Raw genomic sequence first — 16,942 nt, forward strand, 5'->3', positions numbered from 1 at the left:
GGATTCCTGCCCATAGGTTGACACTAAACCTCTGTTGAGATTTCCGCGGTACACTGGCATGTGCCGCGATTATTCATCGCCCACATGTGTGCATTATGTGTGTAGGCATTATGCCTTCTCGCGTAAAGCTGGCCTCATCAGTAAATAAAACAGTGACAGAAAATTGAGGATTAGAATGTGTGATGAGAGAGAGAGACGTCAAGCATCCAGCACACGAACTGTTCACGACGGGGATAGTCGTCTTCGGTAAGTTGTACCTTCTGGATGTGGAAGGGGTACATCTTTTCACTATGCAGAACATTCCAGACCACCGCGTACTGAAAATTGAGTTCAGCTGCAACCGCTTGTCGACGGGGAATCGGCAAACCGTTGCAGCACGGTTTCTTCCATTTGAGGAGTGCGTACATTGCGCGGTCTCCCTACATCATGGCGTGCTGGGTGGAAGGTCCCCGTCTCCCGTAGTAGTCGATCGATCGTGGCGAAGGTGGTATGGTGCGGACAACGTCTTATCGAATATTGCTGTTGGTACATCCGCTGTGGTGAGCGCCAATTGCCATCTGCTCGAGCGTAAATCAGATGCATATCAGAGTATTCCTCGTTCGTGTAGTCAGCCATCACGATACTCATTGAAACAGACAACTAACCGCTACACCTGCTTGCTACCGTAATAGCCCTAATTTACGTCATCCGCAGAGCGTGGTCCTACCCCAGCGCATGCATTTCGCGACGCTGCTTACGTCAGATATGGTGAGCAAACTCACGATCGCATTCAACGATCAACTGACATCCACCTTACGTCTTCTGGATGAGGAGCCTGCATGCGTTTTTCATTATTTTCACCCTCTCGGCGTGGTTTGCGACACCATGTTCCATTTCATTTTTTTTCCTCTTGATGCCTACTAACAACCTTCCGAGTTTGTCGGTCCATTAACAGAACACCCTGTGTGTCCAAAGTATCCCATTTGAAACTAAAAGAGCAGCCATTGAATACTGGCGTAGCAGTAAAAAAATGAAACATCGCACACTAAAATCTGCTCAAAGCAAGATATAGATTTGTAAAAAGTTTGTCTTAAATGTATTTGTGGGAAAATCAAGTCAACAAATTTGGTGATAAGCACAAACTATCCGAAATTCAAAAATAGGTTTTTCAAAAGTTTCAGGATGCGAGGCGCAGGCATGTAAACGTGCATGACTCGCATTTAAAAAGCTGTGCTTGTAGAGCTCTGTCCCTAAAAACAACATTCGAAGCTTCCGGAAAATGGCTAATTTTAAACAGAAATGTAGAATTGTTAGCAGAAAAATTATTAAAATGATCGCTGTGGGTGAAAAGTAGAGATTTATGAAGAGGATCATATTGTAAATGCTTCAAAAGCATATGTAAATGATGTATGTATATTTTTTTAAGAATTCGCAGTTGAACGATAACCAGATGTTTAATACTGATCAATCGGGTTTTAATAAAGAAATTCATTCGGGAAGAAAACGCTTGGTTTTTTGGGTTCAAAACAGATTGAAATTGCTGCACAATCTATCCATGCTACGACCCATTTTCATATACTATAATGCCAACAATCAGAAAAGATGGGATGCTGCTATCGCCTTTATTTATTGTGTATTCTGAATCTAAAGGACAATTCGGAACCCAAGTTCGGCAGAAAATGTTTCAAGCTGACATTATTTATACCGTCGCTTCGAAATCGGGGGAAATGGGATCAAAAGAACTGCGTGAATATTTATCGGAAGTTATTTTAAAAACACAAACCCGATGAAACCGTACTTTTAGTGGATTCTTGGTCAGCCTTCAAAAGCAATTTGATTGATAGTTTTACGCCACCGGGTAAAATCGTTCATGTGTTCGTGATGCCACCTAAAACCACTCATCTAATACAACCGCTTGATAGGTACGGTTTTCGGGTGTGGAAAAATTTCGTTCGAAAAATTTCAGATTTAGTTATGATTGAACAGATACAAATCGATTTGTGTTTCATCGAAACAATATTTTTAAAGTACAATCCATTGCACACAACCAGTTTTCTTCACCACGCTACGTCAACATGTGGAAATATGTATGGAATGCATGCTCATACACAGAAACGCATCCTAGGTATTTCGAGAATCCTGTTTTCATATTTATTGCAAACGCACTCGATATATTCGCTCGCTATAGTTGGTATAAAATACATTTCTGCTTTATGCATTCATGCATTTCTTCAATGAGCCTCATATTTGTAACACTTTCAATTTATAAAGAAATTAACCCTTTCGTTCGACCTGAATCAATTGAAACAATTATATTTGTTGTAAACTATGCAAGAGAGTACTGATGCATCTAATCTGCTTATTCTGGTTTTCGAGTGATACTTTTAAGAAGCTATTTTTCAAATACTAACGCCTCTAAATACAGCATAAAGCACGTTTTGATAGCATAAACGCATTGGATGTTTTAGTTAATTTTCAAGAATGCAAAGTTGCCAGTTGATGCTAACTGTGTACGGGTTTGGCATCCCAGACCCAATTTTCAACATTAATTTACTCCTCTCCTAATGCAATTCCACAGCTACTTTTTTCACAGTACATATTTTGAACCATCTACTAACGCCTGTAAAATTTTCGTTGAATTCTATGAGTTTAGCTTTTGAGAGTTTCCTTGTTAGATAAACATTTGGTCAACATATCCGCAATATTTTTGTTTACCTGTAATATATATACGTAACAATTTAAACTTTTCTTGATCTAATAATTCCTTAACAAAATAAAACCTTGTGCCAATTCTTAGATTTTCATTACAATTTCTAGAAAAATATGTTGCACTTTCATTATCGCAATAAATTTGGGGGAATAGATAATGGTAATTCTAATTTTTCATAATTTTCTAAAATTCTCATTAACCAAATTACTATTTTCACAGTTTCTGACAATGCTATATATAAATTCGAATAACATTCCTGATAGTGCTACACACCTTTGTTTTGAACCTTTCCATGAGATAGGTACATTTCCGAACATTTGCAATATCCACTTATTGATTTATGGCTATCTCTATCTGATGCTCAACTAGCATATGAATGAGCAATTAGATCGAAATTTGAACATTTGCTCAGGTTTATACTATAATTGGCAGCCCTTATAACATAATGCAAAATTTGGCATAACATTCTCCAATGTGCATCTCATGACTTCAAACCAAGACTTTGTATAGGCCTACTTTGAAACACGTACAGAAGCATTGTTCTGTTGAAACAAATACTGAACAGCATAGGCGTACGGAGAATTTTCTCGAGGGGGTTTTCAGATTTTCTTTTCCTTCTGAGGGGGGGGGGGGTTTACTTTTTTTTCCTGCAAAATAACACTATAATCTTGGCTCGGGGGGGTTACAACCCCAACCCCCCCCCCCCCCTTGCTTAGGCCAATGCTGTACAGAAGTTATAAGAGGTGCCTCAGGTAGTAGATTTTCTGTCAGAATGTCTTGATAAATGCCTGTGAGTTCATTTTCCAGCTTATGAATGCGATTGGAGTTTTTCCTTTGAGATGCAAAACCTCCCCAAACCATCACTGACCCACCACCGAATTGGCATTTCAAAAATATGGCTCTGTCACGGTGTAGGTGATGCCAAGTAATACACTGGTGTAAGAAATTAAGATAATTTGCAGACTTGGTCGATTATCTCTAGAACTACTGTACCGATTTTAATGAAATTTGATATGTACATACATTGATACAATACAAAACAAATAACCATTCAATAATTGTAATACGCACGATCATGCGTGGAGTCGTTGGAGTCGGAAGGTATGAAACAGCGGTTGCAGAATAAACAACAAAATGGGTTAATAGGGGGTATGGTCCCCTCTTACTGATATACAGGTCTCGCAGCGTGATTTCATACTTGAAATAAGGCAGTTTATCACTTCCTGTGTCAATTGGTCCCACTCGTTCCGCAACGCTGTTTTCATTCCCTGGATGGTTCCCGAAGGGGGGTTGCGAGTTGCAATTGCCCTCCCCAGAGCGTCCCAGACATGCTCTGTAGCAGTGGTTCTCAACCGGGGGCCCTAGGATATTCCAGGGGGGCCACGGATGAAAATCTTGCAAAAGGGGAGCCACGGCTACTGATACGGGGGCCACGAAGAAATTTGTGACATTAAAATTTTTTAGTCACTCTGACTACAAAAATTTAATTTCAAACAAACTGTGTGCATATAGAATATCTTTTTCGTTATTTTCCCCCATTCAAGTGACATTAACAGGAGGAAGGAAATAAAAAAAGTGGTTCATGTAATCTCGGTGGTTTTACGACTTGGGGGTGATAGTAGGCCCACACACAAAATATAGAAGCGGTTTAAGCAAAATGGAATAACTGTAAAGACAGAAAATTGTGTGTGTTCAGACTTTTCATTCAGAGAGGGCTGCCAAAAGAAAACAGACAAAGATTTGTTGACCATTCATTGACATTCTTTTCAGTGCTGGTAGTAAATGTAATCCAAGAAGTAGATGGGTGAAAAATGAAAGCTCGTAAAAAACCTATCGTTTTCATGCAATTACAGACGGATAGCCATCTAGTTTAGCACAAAGCTATCTTCAGCCAGCACTGAGTGGTCTGATGGGGAATATATTTATAAAAATCGAATAGAGAATGTGTATGGGGTATTTTTTATGAATTTTGAAAGGGGGTGCCAATCCATTGCCTCTGCTGAAAAGAAATAAAGTCGAATTCAGTTATAACGAACTCCAAGAGATCAAAGCATACATGAGGAAAAATGCCCGCGAAATTTAAAATTTTTTAAAACTACATTGCTGTGATATTGGGACAGGGGCGGCTTAAGAGAGGGTGCAAGCAGAGAGGGTTCAATGCAATTTTCCTATCCTGCAAGAACAATGTTGTGGACATTAGAAAAAAAGTTCTAAAAAGGCGTACTACTACATTTAAAGACATTTAAATCCGTTTATTAGAGATTCACTGCATCCGCTGATTTTTAAAAAATGTGCAGTAAATTCTCACGTAAGTCTTCACTTTGAAATGTCCATAACCCACTCAATGCCGTCTCTTTGTATCTGTCAACCTAAAATTTATGGTTTTTAGTGTTGATAATACGCATGCAAAACCAATTCAGCGACGCGTTTTCACAATCTGCAAAAACTGCATGGATTTGATTGTTGGAAATGATGTCTAAATGCCAAAGATTTGGAGTTCCGATCAAAATGAAAATGTCAAATAATTGAAATTGTGCTTCGTATAAATGAAATATTTTAATATTTAAAGCTATATATAGAGAGATTAATCGTGCCCGTAGTCATACGTCTCATAAATGTGAAATTTTGTCATAAAACAGAGTGAGGCACGAATCCCCTTGCGCACAAGTGGAATTTATTTACGCACAACCGAGCCCGTCTTGGCCATTTTTCTCCCCACCCTTTCTTCCTTCCTAAATTTATAAAAGTAAAAAGGACATAATCATTATAAAAAGGACTGTTTTCAGATCAAATTGTCGAAGTTCAATTACTTTACTGCAAAAATGTCAGATTTTTTTGGGGGGAAATACAGTCAAACCCAAAGCATATTAAAGACCTTTTATTAATACGCTTTCCTCAAACCCCATTAGACCGGAACTCCAAGAGACCCGAGAAATCACTTCGCAATAACAAAATTTTGTTACAAAGGAATTCCAGATTTTTATATTGTTCCTATGTAAACTTATCTGGGGGGGATTAGAAAAGTTTTCGTTAAAACAATATTTTTTTTCCATTGTAACGGTATTCGTTAAAATGAGAGTCGACTGTATTTCGTCGCAAACTATTTTTTTACATGTATATGCAGGCTGCATGGGTAACAGGGCGTATGGCACTTTACTGGTGAGCCGTTAGTCTTAAAGACATACCCAACTAGAAAAAGTATCCAAATCACGTGTCCAACTCAGAAATGTCATTCATGTTGTAAGGGGTTGTATAGGTATAAAATGAAATAAACTTTTTATACCGTCCCCGTGTGCCAAAAGAACCCAATTAAGAAGTTGTTGCTCTGTCTTTCCCGATGCCAACTAAAATAATTTCACGTTTCTAAGTGCAATATTCACCGAGACATGCGAATTCGAAAAATTGGGGAAATTTGGGAAAAAAACAGCATTCAATGCGGGTAAAATGGTTTCCCCTCATTCAATGCTGTTTTTTTTCCAACTTTCTTCGAATATCTCAGTGAAAATTTGAACTTAGACACATGAATTAGACACAGAAATTTTTTTTGTTGGAGACCAGGAAACAACTTTCCAATTGGGTTTTGGGGCACAGGGTGTCCGCATAAAAAGTTAACATTTTTATTTTAATAACTATGTAACCCCTGGCAACATGAATCAAATATCTGAGTACTACACATTATTCGGGTACTTTTTCGCAACTAGAAGTATGCCTCTAGGACCAATGGTTCGCCAGTAAAATGCTATATGCCCCGTTACCTATGCGCCCTGTATATTAAATATAGTACGGACTGTTACATGAAATGTTGTGTTTAAGCCAACACACACGTTGCTTCGTTCGCCTGCGAGAGAGCGGCCACATTATTCACCAAAAAGCCACTTGAAGGCAGCTTATCATCCAATGAAATATCAGATTTTCACCGTATCGAGATTGAAGTCAACAAACTGATAATTTTCTTATTTGAAAATCTGATTATTTATATTTTCCGATGGGCTTGAAATCCTGATAATGGATCATTATTATGTTCACACGAACAGTTTTGCCACTGCGTACACGATTTCTCTCGAATGAATGGGTCATACAAATATTTAAAAAATACGTGGGAAAATTTTAGTTCATTTTTTTTTAAATTCATTGTAGGGCTACAACATGAACCCATATCCTTGATACATGTATTATTGTTTAAAACGATGTGGAAGGTTGAACTTTTCAATTGTGATTCATTCGTGTGTGTATGTACATTACTACTCTTTACTACTTACCCTCATTACTACTTTTATCCGCATGAAGAGAATAAAATTAATAAAACTGCTTGCTACCACTTTTTGTCGTTTTTATCATTCTAAGAATGCGTATTTTAGAAGCTACAACTGACATTTCTCAATGACACCATAATCATTTACACAAAAAAAAAATAATTTGGAAATAATATTTATACTTCAGACAATTCTTGAATTACTATCTTCTAATGGGAAAATGGGGGGGGGGAGAAAGGAAGGGGGAGTAGAAAATTATTCATGTACGCAAGGGGGCCACAGGAATGAGAAGTGGTTGAAAAGGGGCCCATGGACAAAAAAAAGGTTGAGAACCACTGCTCTATAGGGTTAAGATCTGGCTGGCCAATCCATCCGGCGAATATCCTCACTCTCTAGAAAATCGTCGCGCAGAAGAGCTCTATGTGGCCTCGCGTTATCGTCCATTAAAATGAACTCGGGGCCAACTGCACCCCTGAAAAGGCGAACATAGGGCTTCAAGACCTCATCCCTATACCTCACACCAGTCACAGTGCCTCTTTCAAAGACATGGAGAGGTGTGCGGCCATCCAACATGATGCCTGCCCAGATAATTAAACCTCCTCCGCACTAATGGTCGATTTAGCGGACATTGGAGGGTAGGTAGCGGGTCCCTGGTTCTCTCCATATGAACGTACGGCGAGAATCGGTGCTTAGGCTGAACCGGGACTCATCAGTGAAGAGAACGGTCGCCCATTGATCCATACTCCAATCTCTATGCACCATGATAAACGGATTCTCCTGTCCGTAGAAATGAGCGGGACGCAAACAGCAGGTCTTCTTGCAAACAACCCTCTCTCATGAAGTCTTTTGGAAACAGTCACCCTTGATACACGGGTTCCTGTGGCTGCATACAAGTCGCGAGAGAGCTGAGAAACTGTGGCACTCCTGTTACGCCTCGCTATAATCGACAAATGGCGATCTTCTCTGGCCGTGGTGGTTCTTGGACGACCTTGCCCAGGCTTTCTCTCGATGGATCCGGTATCCTAGAACTGTTTCCATAAGTTACACACGATGCTGGGCGTTAAATTGAACTCTCTACAAATCTGGACTTGAGATTGGCCTGCTTCTAGCCTCCCCATTCCATCATCTAAACGTTGGTGGTTACTCATTTTTACTGTTACAATTTGAAATTAACCGATTGCTACAAAATAACACCAAGAAATTCGCCGAGGTATGCTGGCGAACGAAATGCGTCTTAACTTACGCGCGCTTATAAAGCCTGTTCTCTACTGGCTCCGCCTACACACACGTGTACGCTTACGTATTTGACGTACAAGATTTGCATTTTTGTCTAGAAGCAGTGGTTTTACATTCAGTTCAGTTCTTTTCATGAAATTCGATAAAATATGCAAATTATCTTAATTTATTTCACCAATGTATTTAAAACCATAAGGTCTATATATGTGTAAATTGAACTTCTTCTCATCAGAGAAAACAACATCATATTCCACTTGGCGCCAAAAGATACATGCTTTTTGGCGAATTGAACTCGCTTTTATCTGTGAGAAATTTCATTCGGAAGGGGACCACTTTCATTTCGGGGGGACCAAAGTGATAGAACAATAGATTTGGCCATTTCATTTTCTCACATTTCTGGAAGGGGGAACCAGACCCATGTATGAAACTATAACAAACAGTCTTGGATCTTTTAATTATTCTCGCCATTTCGTGATCAGACACACTGGCGTCGGAGCTGGGGGTGTTGTGGGTGCTCGATCACCCACACACTCTTGTAAAACGGAGTCTCCGTTGCCATCACAATTGATAGAGCCTTTAGGCGCCGATACTGTAGTGCTCCCACAACCCCGTCTTCTCACATTTTTGCTTGTGTCCCTTTTCCCTGTTTTGCCTAAGGGATGGAGGGTATCCAGATGCATATGTTTTGGTGTGGCTTCAGAACCGGGGTGCTGCTGCTGCTTGAGCACCCACAGTGTTTTGCAGTAAACAAAAACCTAACAAAAAAATTAAAAAATCGTTTTTTCTTCACCCTATACGTCTTGTTCTGTGGTGTTGCTATACTTGTCCAGTGGTTATTTGTACAGCTTCAGGCACCTACGATGGGTATTTTTGGAGCCCACGTCCACTTTTTTTTTTATTTTGTCCACGCAGGCGTCCTTCCTTTACCTCAGGGTAGAAGTGTTTTACAATAAATGAAATTCTGCATTGATGGGGCGATCCATACACACGTTTCAGTCGAATAAATGAATGCCTGCAAAAAACTTTTAAGGGAAATTTGTCTCCTTGTTTATGACTGACACCGGCAGGCGGCAGATATGGGATCATTTGCTCATAAGGTCTTGACAGTGGTGCAATTGTGCGTGCATTTATTTTGTTAGACCAGCGGTTCTCAACCGGTGCTTTTCGGAGTCCTGCGGGGCTCCTCTGGAGGTGCTCTCCTGGTTCACCTCTAGAAGGGCTCCACAGTCATTTTAAAAAAATCAAATAAATCAGTAAATTTGATAAATAAAAGAGACGAACCTACGAAGCTCCGCCATAGAAATTATATACTAAAAAAAGGTCCCCGAATATAGATAAAGGTTAAGATCCGCTGCTTTAGACTGCTCATCAAGGCAAGTCCTCTGAGTGTTTGGACCTTCTTTTATTTGAAGCAACTAAGTAAGCAATAGTTCCACTTATACAGTATCAAGTGGTTCTCGAGTGTTTGCCAACCACGACTCTCCAGGATGTGGAGGCCATGAGATTGTGAGGGCGCAAAACATGCCAGCCCCTAGAGTGGTATCTTTTGCGGGGGCCCCAGACCTGACTTTCACGGACCCCGTTTTAATGAATTTATAGCGCGAAAGAAAAAAAAAAGACGAGAATCGACCCGAGCCCCAGGACTGGAACCCTGTCAGCCCCACCCTTGTGGGGGTCATGCCCTCATGATCCAAGCCATTGTTTCTCCTCCGCCTTTTAAAAGTGCTGAAAGAAATCCATTTAGAGCACGGAACAGGCACTCACCAATGTTCCAAACTCACAGTGCCACCCACTAGGAACCACAACGTGCACTTTTGGAACCATTGATATCTAAATTTTTTTAAGTAAAAAAACTTTGTTACATTAATGTATATTAATGTATATAGCAAAAGACTATATTGGCAGGGCCACAACTAGATGCTTCGTCACCCGGGCCAGTGCGCATTTTGGCGCCCCCTTGTTATGTTGAAGGAAAGGTTTAAGAATAAAATTTACGCCCCCTCTAGTCCAGCGCCCGGAGCACGAGACCCGCCTGCTCCCCCTAGTTGTGGCCCTGTATATTGGGCTCGCTAACAGGGTTTCAGCCCGGGTGCCCGGGACAATTCGCTTATCATTTTGTTAATTAAGTATAGAAGGGCACATGAAAAGTTTAGTCTGAGGCTCTGCTGAAGGATGCGAGAGTCAATAGGGAGGAGGATACAGCCAATACAGGGAATATCTTCCGAAAAATCTTGCAATACTAACCTTAAAAATTTTAAGATGAAAGAATTTAATTAAAATATCTCATATATGTGGGTATTTTCTCTATATACCAATATATGATAGTTTAATTAAATTTTCTCAAATATTTCGAATTTTTTTCAGTTATCTATTTGATTGCATACCAAATCAAAACTTTTTTCATTGCTTTTATTGCTGAGAGTTTGCCACACATATATTTTTTTCAAAATCATTGATATTTTTACAATTGTGTGGTTATTAAAAATATGAATGATATAGAGCAGGGGTGTTCAACAGCTGACCCGTGGGCCGCATGCGGCCTGTGAAGTGATTTTGTGCTGCCCTGACAAGGTAAAAGTACCATGTATTAAACCAAATTTGTGATCATTATTTGAAGTATCAGTTCCAACAGCGGATTTCCTGGTTAACAAACTGCTTACAAACTACTAATTTCTAGTGACGAAAGTAACTTAATAATTAATTGAAATAATGGTGAGGGCTTATATGCCGAAGTGGCACCACTGGTGCTACCCCTAACGCTGCAGCAGACCATTATGTTGGCCCATGAATAGAAAGAAGTTGGCCACCTCTGATATAAGTGTTATGTAAGCATACCTGAATTATTTAACATGATATGCTAATAGTACTATAACTCAATTTTACCTCTAGATCTCAAAAGAGAAGCCACAATTTGCCATATGTTAAAACATCCACACATAGTTGAATTACTGGAAACATATAGTTCTGAAGGAATGCTGTACATGGTTTTTGAATTGTAAGTAAATATTGTTTTTCATGATATATACCTAATTATATATATTACTATATTTCTTATGTGTGTAAATATTTGTCACATGAGTGCAATGGGCCATTCATGCATTAAGTAAGCACCAGTGAGGAGACAGGGGGGAGGGTTTGCTTTGCTTACTTTTGATGACAAGGCAGGCATTGTTGTGAATGGTGATTATGCAAGCAATTGGGTGTGAAAATATGAAAATGGGAAATAATTTAATTTAAATCAGAACTGAAGAAAATCAAATTTTGCACCAAAGGATTGGGAACATATATCTTCCTTCAGTTCCAAGAAAATCTAATACCATGTAGAACCAAAGACATGCAATTATCAACAGCTCTTGTTAATTAAGCTCACTCCCGCTCAGATTGGTTTTTAAAGAATCATATTCACACCTTTTTTGCCACAGCATCAATACATTATTTGTAAAATGTAGCATCAATACAGTGGAACCTTGTTTATACATCGCTCAGTTATAGGACTTTCATATTTGTACAATGTTTGGCTTTGGTTGCAATTGATCATTTATTCAACACAAAACCTCAATTATTCAGCATTTTCACTTTGATTCAAACTATAAATTTTTTGAAAAAATGTCATTATCCATCAAACAAGCAGTTTTATTATTTTTTATTTTAGAGACAAAACATACAAAACAGAAAGACAAAAAGAAAACTACAAAGCAAACACTGTTTGACCCAAAGGGATATAATCCTTCCATTGGTCATAAACAATAACACAATGTGACAACTTCCTCCACAACCTTGAGAGAAAGTGTACAAACACAATAATACTCGATAATAAATACACAATAAGCAATAGTACTCAATATCCAAACTAACTTTTTTTGGAAGAGTATTACTTAAATGTTTAAAAATGTTAGCACTCTCTCTCAAATTACAGTGATTAGTTAATTATCAAATAAAATGAACTGTTCAATATCCATTATTTCAAATGCACAATTTATTATAGTTTTTTTAAACATATTAAGTGAAAGCTGTTATCTATCGATACCATTAAACTCATTGCATAATCTTGGAGCAAGAAAGATTTTTTTGTAAATTGTTTTTCTTGGTAATGGTATATGATATAAATTCTCTATTTGTATTATACTTCTTTGTGTAATTGCTCTGTTGGGATACCAGTCAGGATTTTTATACATGAACAGTAGTACTTTGTATAAATAAAGTTGACATACATTAAAATGAATTAGTGATACATTGCCTTTCGAGAAAATATTGTTAATATGCAGAATGTCTCGTCGAAAAAAATCATTTAAACAACTTAAAGGTAGAATAGAATTTTTATATGTTCCTCCCCAGACAGTTATTCCATTTAATATATGTAGAAACACCCATGCATAGAACGCTTCTCTCAAACTGTTATAGATTTTAGTTTAAACATCAAACCCCAATTACTCCTAGTTTATTGACACTTGAAGTAGTGGGATCTTTCCATTTCAAGTTGGGTGAGATAACTAATCCAAGATATTTATAATTTATAATTTACAATATTTACAATATTACACTTTCTATATAAGCACAATTACAAATGGCATCAGGATGAAAATCACCCCATTCACGAAATTTAACTTCAGTTGTCTATGTGTGTATTTATATTTATTAAATTAAAATGCATCCATTTAGTTTCACTTGCATTAAGCTTTAGTCATAGACTTTTAATTCTTTTATTTATGGTGTAATTGTCTTTTTCTAAATTTTTTATCAAATCTTCAGTTGTGTCAGCTGTACAAATTAAGACAGTATCATCTGTGAATGACACCAGAAATATTAACGTTATGTATTTCATTTATATAAATTAAGAATGGTATTGGTCCCAAAACTGGTCCCTGTGGGGTACACCCCTGTAGTTACTATTTTAAAATCACTTGTACTGTTATTAATTCTTACCGACTGTTTCTTATCTGTAACAAAAGATCTAAACCAGTCAAGGGGAAGGCCTCTCTTATTCCAATATTTTTTAGTTTTTCTAATAAAATATCCCAATTTCAAATGCCTTGCTAATATCAATAACGCAGCTGCTACTTTTTTATGATTTGATATGTGATCCCTAAATTTTTAGTCATAGCCATTTCAGTGTTCATTTTTTGTCTAAAACCGAATTGACAATGCGAGTAATAATTAATAGCTTTTAAATAAGAATAATAAAGTTACTGTTTTATTCATTTCTCTATTAATTTCAACAAAACAGGTAATATTGAGATAGGTCTCTAATTGTTCATATCCTCTTTGTCACCTTTCTTGTATATGGGTGTGACAATAGATTTTTTTCAGTTCTGTGAAAAAAATTCCAGTACTCAAGGATTTGTTAATCAGAGTAATTACAACACCGATGGCTGGTCAGGATAGATAACCTTTAGCATTCTGGATGTTAAACCATCATTTAACGTAGGTTTTCTATTATTTAGTGTTTTAATTAAATTGTCAAGCTGTGTGAAATCAATTTCTCGAAGAACAAATGAATTAATATTAGAATTTTCAATCTGTGTAGAAATTGCTTTCTTGATTGTTTACATCATCATTTTGCACCCGATCTGTGAAATTGGTATTAAAAGCATTAACTAGTCAGTGTGGATTATCATAATTTTGTAATGTGATATTTTTATTATTTATAAGTTTATTTATGAATTTCCATTGTCTCTTTTATTTGATCCAAAGTTGGTGAATTTCTCTTTAAAAAATAGTCATCTTTATTTTTCTTAATTAATTTTTTTACATTAACCTCATATTGTTTATACTCAGTTTTATAGTCAAGTCTGAATGGTTTTTTACAGTGTTTTATATACATCTTTTCTTTAATATTTATCATTTTTATCAAGTCGTTTGTAATCCAGTCATTGTGTCTTGTATAAACAAAGGGTGTTCAACCTTTAGGATAGTGCAGGCCAATTCACTGACTTGAAATGTGTCTTGGATACACTTTATTAAGTGATCTAGAACAGTGCCGTGTATCACCTAAGTGATTTGCAAATGTGACACGGGCCACTTGAGTGACCTAGGAATGTGTCGTGGATCACTAAATGATCTTTAAATGTGCTGCGGATCACTAAATGATCTTTAAATGTGCTGCGGATCCCTAAATGATCTTTAAATGTGCTACAGGTCACTTAAGTGCTTTAAAACCATGCCGTGGTGATCTGTAAATAGGCTACAAGTTACTTCAGTGATTTGAAACTGTGATCGGTTCATTCTGTTCTGTATTATAAATTATAAAGCAAGGTTATCTGTGCCACAATGAAAATTAAAATAATATAAGAAATAAACTGAAATTATTCTTCCACGAAGAAACCTGACTTAAGTGATCTTTAAATGTGCCATGAATTGCTTTCGTGCTCTGGAACTGTCTTGAGGTGATCCCTAAATAGGTCAGGGATCACTTCAGTGATCTGGAACTGTGGCGTGGGTCACTTAAGTGTTTTTTAAATGTGACAAAAATTGCCTCTGTGATCTAGAACTGTGCTGGGGGCATTTTATGTGACATGGAAATGTGTCGCCTAGTTTATTTTTACAAAATTAGGTTTGATATTTTGGGCCACATTTAATGAAGCTGAGGGTCACATTTGGCCCCTGTAGGACATGGGGTGAGTTATACACAACTAAAAAGAACTACAGACTCACTGAAGTACAACTTTAAAGAAAATTGCCATTCTTCCCTTGAATTGGTACATTTGACAAGGCATATCTTCCGGGTGTTAAGTTTAATTTTGGAAATAAATGTAGCTGTAAATCGCGGAGAGTCTTTAATGGGTGCACCTGTACCAGTTCCATGTTTTGTGCAATTAGAATTGTTTGTGCTCTTTTAATTCTGCACCTGTTTGTATGGGTCAGTCCCATCTCAAGTTTTGGTGCTTCTTTTACCTTTTCTTTGGGAACTTTGTCCACATTACATGAATTCTCTTTAGTAACGTGCAATACTGGGTACGGTTTACTAAAGGCAATTGCGTGTTATTGATAGGGTCAAAGGTAGCGGCAAGAAGAAACACCAATTGATCTTTTATTAGACAGGCGGCAGTTTTGGCGAGGGTTGAAGGTGGCTTCAGGGTTTGAATGGGTCAGGTTCTTGGGATGAATTTTAGTCTGGATGAGGACTGGTTAGCTGTAGGTGAAAAGGAATGAAATGAACCAATGAAGGACAGGGGTAATTTTTCAGGAAGAGGGATATTAAGTTAAGAGATGGAAAAGTTAGGGATTTCAAAGTTGATGCAGAGAGTGAGCAGGTTGGATTTTGAGGAGAAGGGTGTTCTCAGGTGTTGAGTAAGAGAAATGTAAGGATTAGTCGGACCAAAGAAATGGGCCGAAAACAAAAGACCAAGGAAGTGGTATACGTAATTTACCGTGTTTTTGCAAAGAAAACAGAATTCGAGCTATCACCAGTAGTTATGTGCACCTTGATGACCAATTCAAAATACACTATTTTCTGTATACAGCAGGTGCTTCACTGATTAGTTGCTGACATTTGCCACGCATATGTAAAATACTTCGTTCATTTCTGAGAACACATACTAAATCGTTATAATAAGACTGCTAGAGGTTTTTACCACTGGCCATAAATAACGGGTCCAATGGTTGAAGGTGGTTTTCTATTGACAGGAAATTCCTAATCACTCACAATTATTCCCTTTGGAAGTTATGCAGCTTGGTGAATAGCACAGATGTTCTTCCAGTCTCCAAGGAACATGGGATACCGAGTTTTCTCTTGGCATTATTGTCTTTAGGACATTTTCAGGGTCATTGTTCTTAGGACAACAGGGTCATCTGGTTGTCAACAGAGAGCCCTGAAGCAGTGGGATATTTTCAGTGAAAAGGGATGGAGAGTATATGGAAAAACGTTCCCCACCCATACTATATTTTTTGGGTCTCATGAAGATGGATACTCAAAAATAGGAAAAGAAAAAAAAACAATTAAAAATACTTGTTTCGAGGGGGAGGGAAGGGCCAGAGACATGTTTCCCTTCCTTTGGGCCTTGCAATAAAACGAAGGATTTTCAGTGTGATAAGGGAAGAGGAATCCTCCAAGTTCTTATAATTTACAATTGTGGCTGGAAGCCTTTGTTCTAGAACTCTAGGAGGGTTTTCCATCTTTCCCCTTATATGATTTTTAGACTGAAAAATTAAAATAATATGTACCATAATAGTGAAATAAACCAATTAATTATTCGTGGAAATGCTTGAAAAATGAAAGGGTACTGAATATATTCTCACGGCCTGGTATGATTGATGTCACGGTGGTTGAGAAACACTGTCCTAGAGTGTGCTTCTGATCAGGGGAAGAAAAAAGAGCCCAAGGGCTTTAGGGGGTACACTGGCAGATTGAAGGCTGGTAGGGGCATTTTAAATCTTTTAAAGAAATCTTGAGTTACTGTCTTTCAAAAAAAATTTCAAATTTACAAAATTAAAAACAGCAAAAAATGCTTTTCTTATAAAGATGTTTCTCTCTTCATTAATTTTTCACAAAAAAATATTTAATTCTTTTATTTCTTGTAGGATTGCAGCCAAATCTTCCTAGATTGAGACCAGTACCAGTCTAGAAGGTTTTGACCCAACTCTTAATTTTACTGGCAAGGTGGGAGGTTTGAGCTTTGATTACTTTTGCTGCAAGGGAGAGTCGGTTAAAATGGCTAAAATTCTGCTTGCAAAATACTGGAACAGCCTCTAAGCTGCTGTTGGAGGAAAACCATCAATTTAAAAAATATACATAATATTACCCCTGCATTAGCACAAGTTTCATACA

At 37.6% G+C, this 16,942-nt stretch overlaps 1 protein-coding gene across 2 annotated transcripts in view; it reads left to right on the plus strand.

The window, feature by feature from the left end:
- LOC149073239 (peripheral plasma membrane protein CASK-like) overlaps positions 1-16,942 on the plus strand; it is a 429,829-nt gene that overhangs the window by 176,302 nt on the left and 236,585 nt on the right. For both annotated transcript variants that reach the window (XM_089247410.1, XM_089247411.1), the window contains exon 3: positions 11,068-11,173. In XM_089247410.1, coding sequence (XP_089103536.1) covers positions 11,068-11,173 — 106 coding nt within the window. The remainder of the gene's footprint in view (positions 1-11,067; positions 11,174-16,942) is intronic.

This window comes from Pholcus phalangioides, unplaced genomic scaffold (assembly GCF_987345545.1).
Source record: "Pholcus phalangioides strain wild (caught in Gottingen) unplaced genomic scaffold, Ppha-v1.0 ptg000017l_1, whole genome shotgun sequence".
Lineage (NCBI taxonomy): Eukaryota > Metazoa > Arthropoda > Arachnida > Araneae > Pholcidae > Pholcus > Pholcus phalangioides.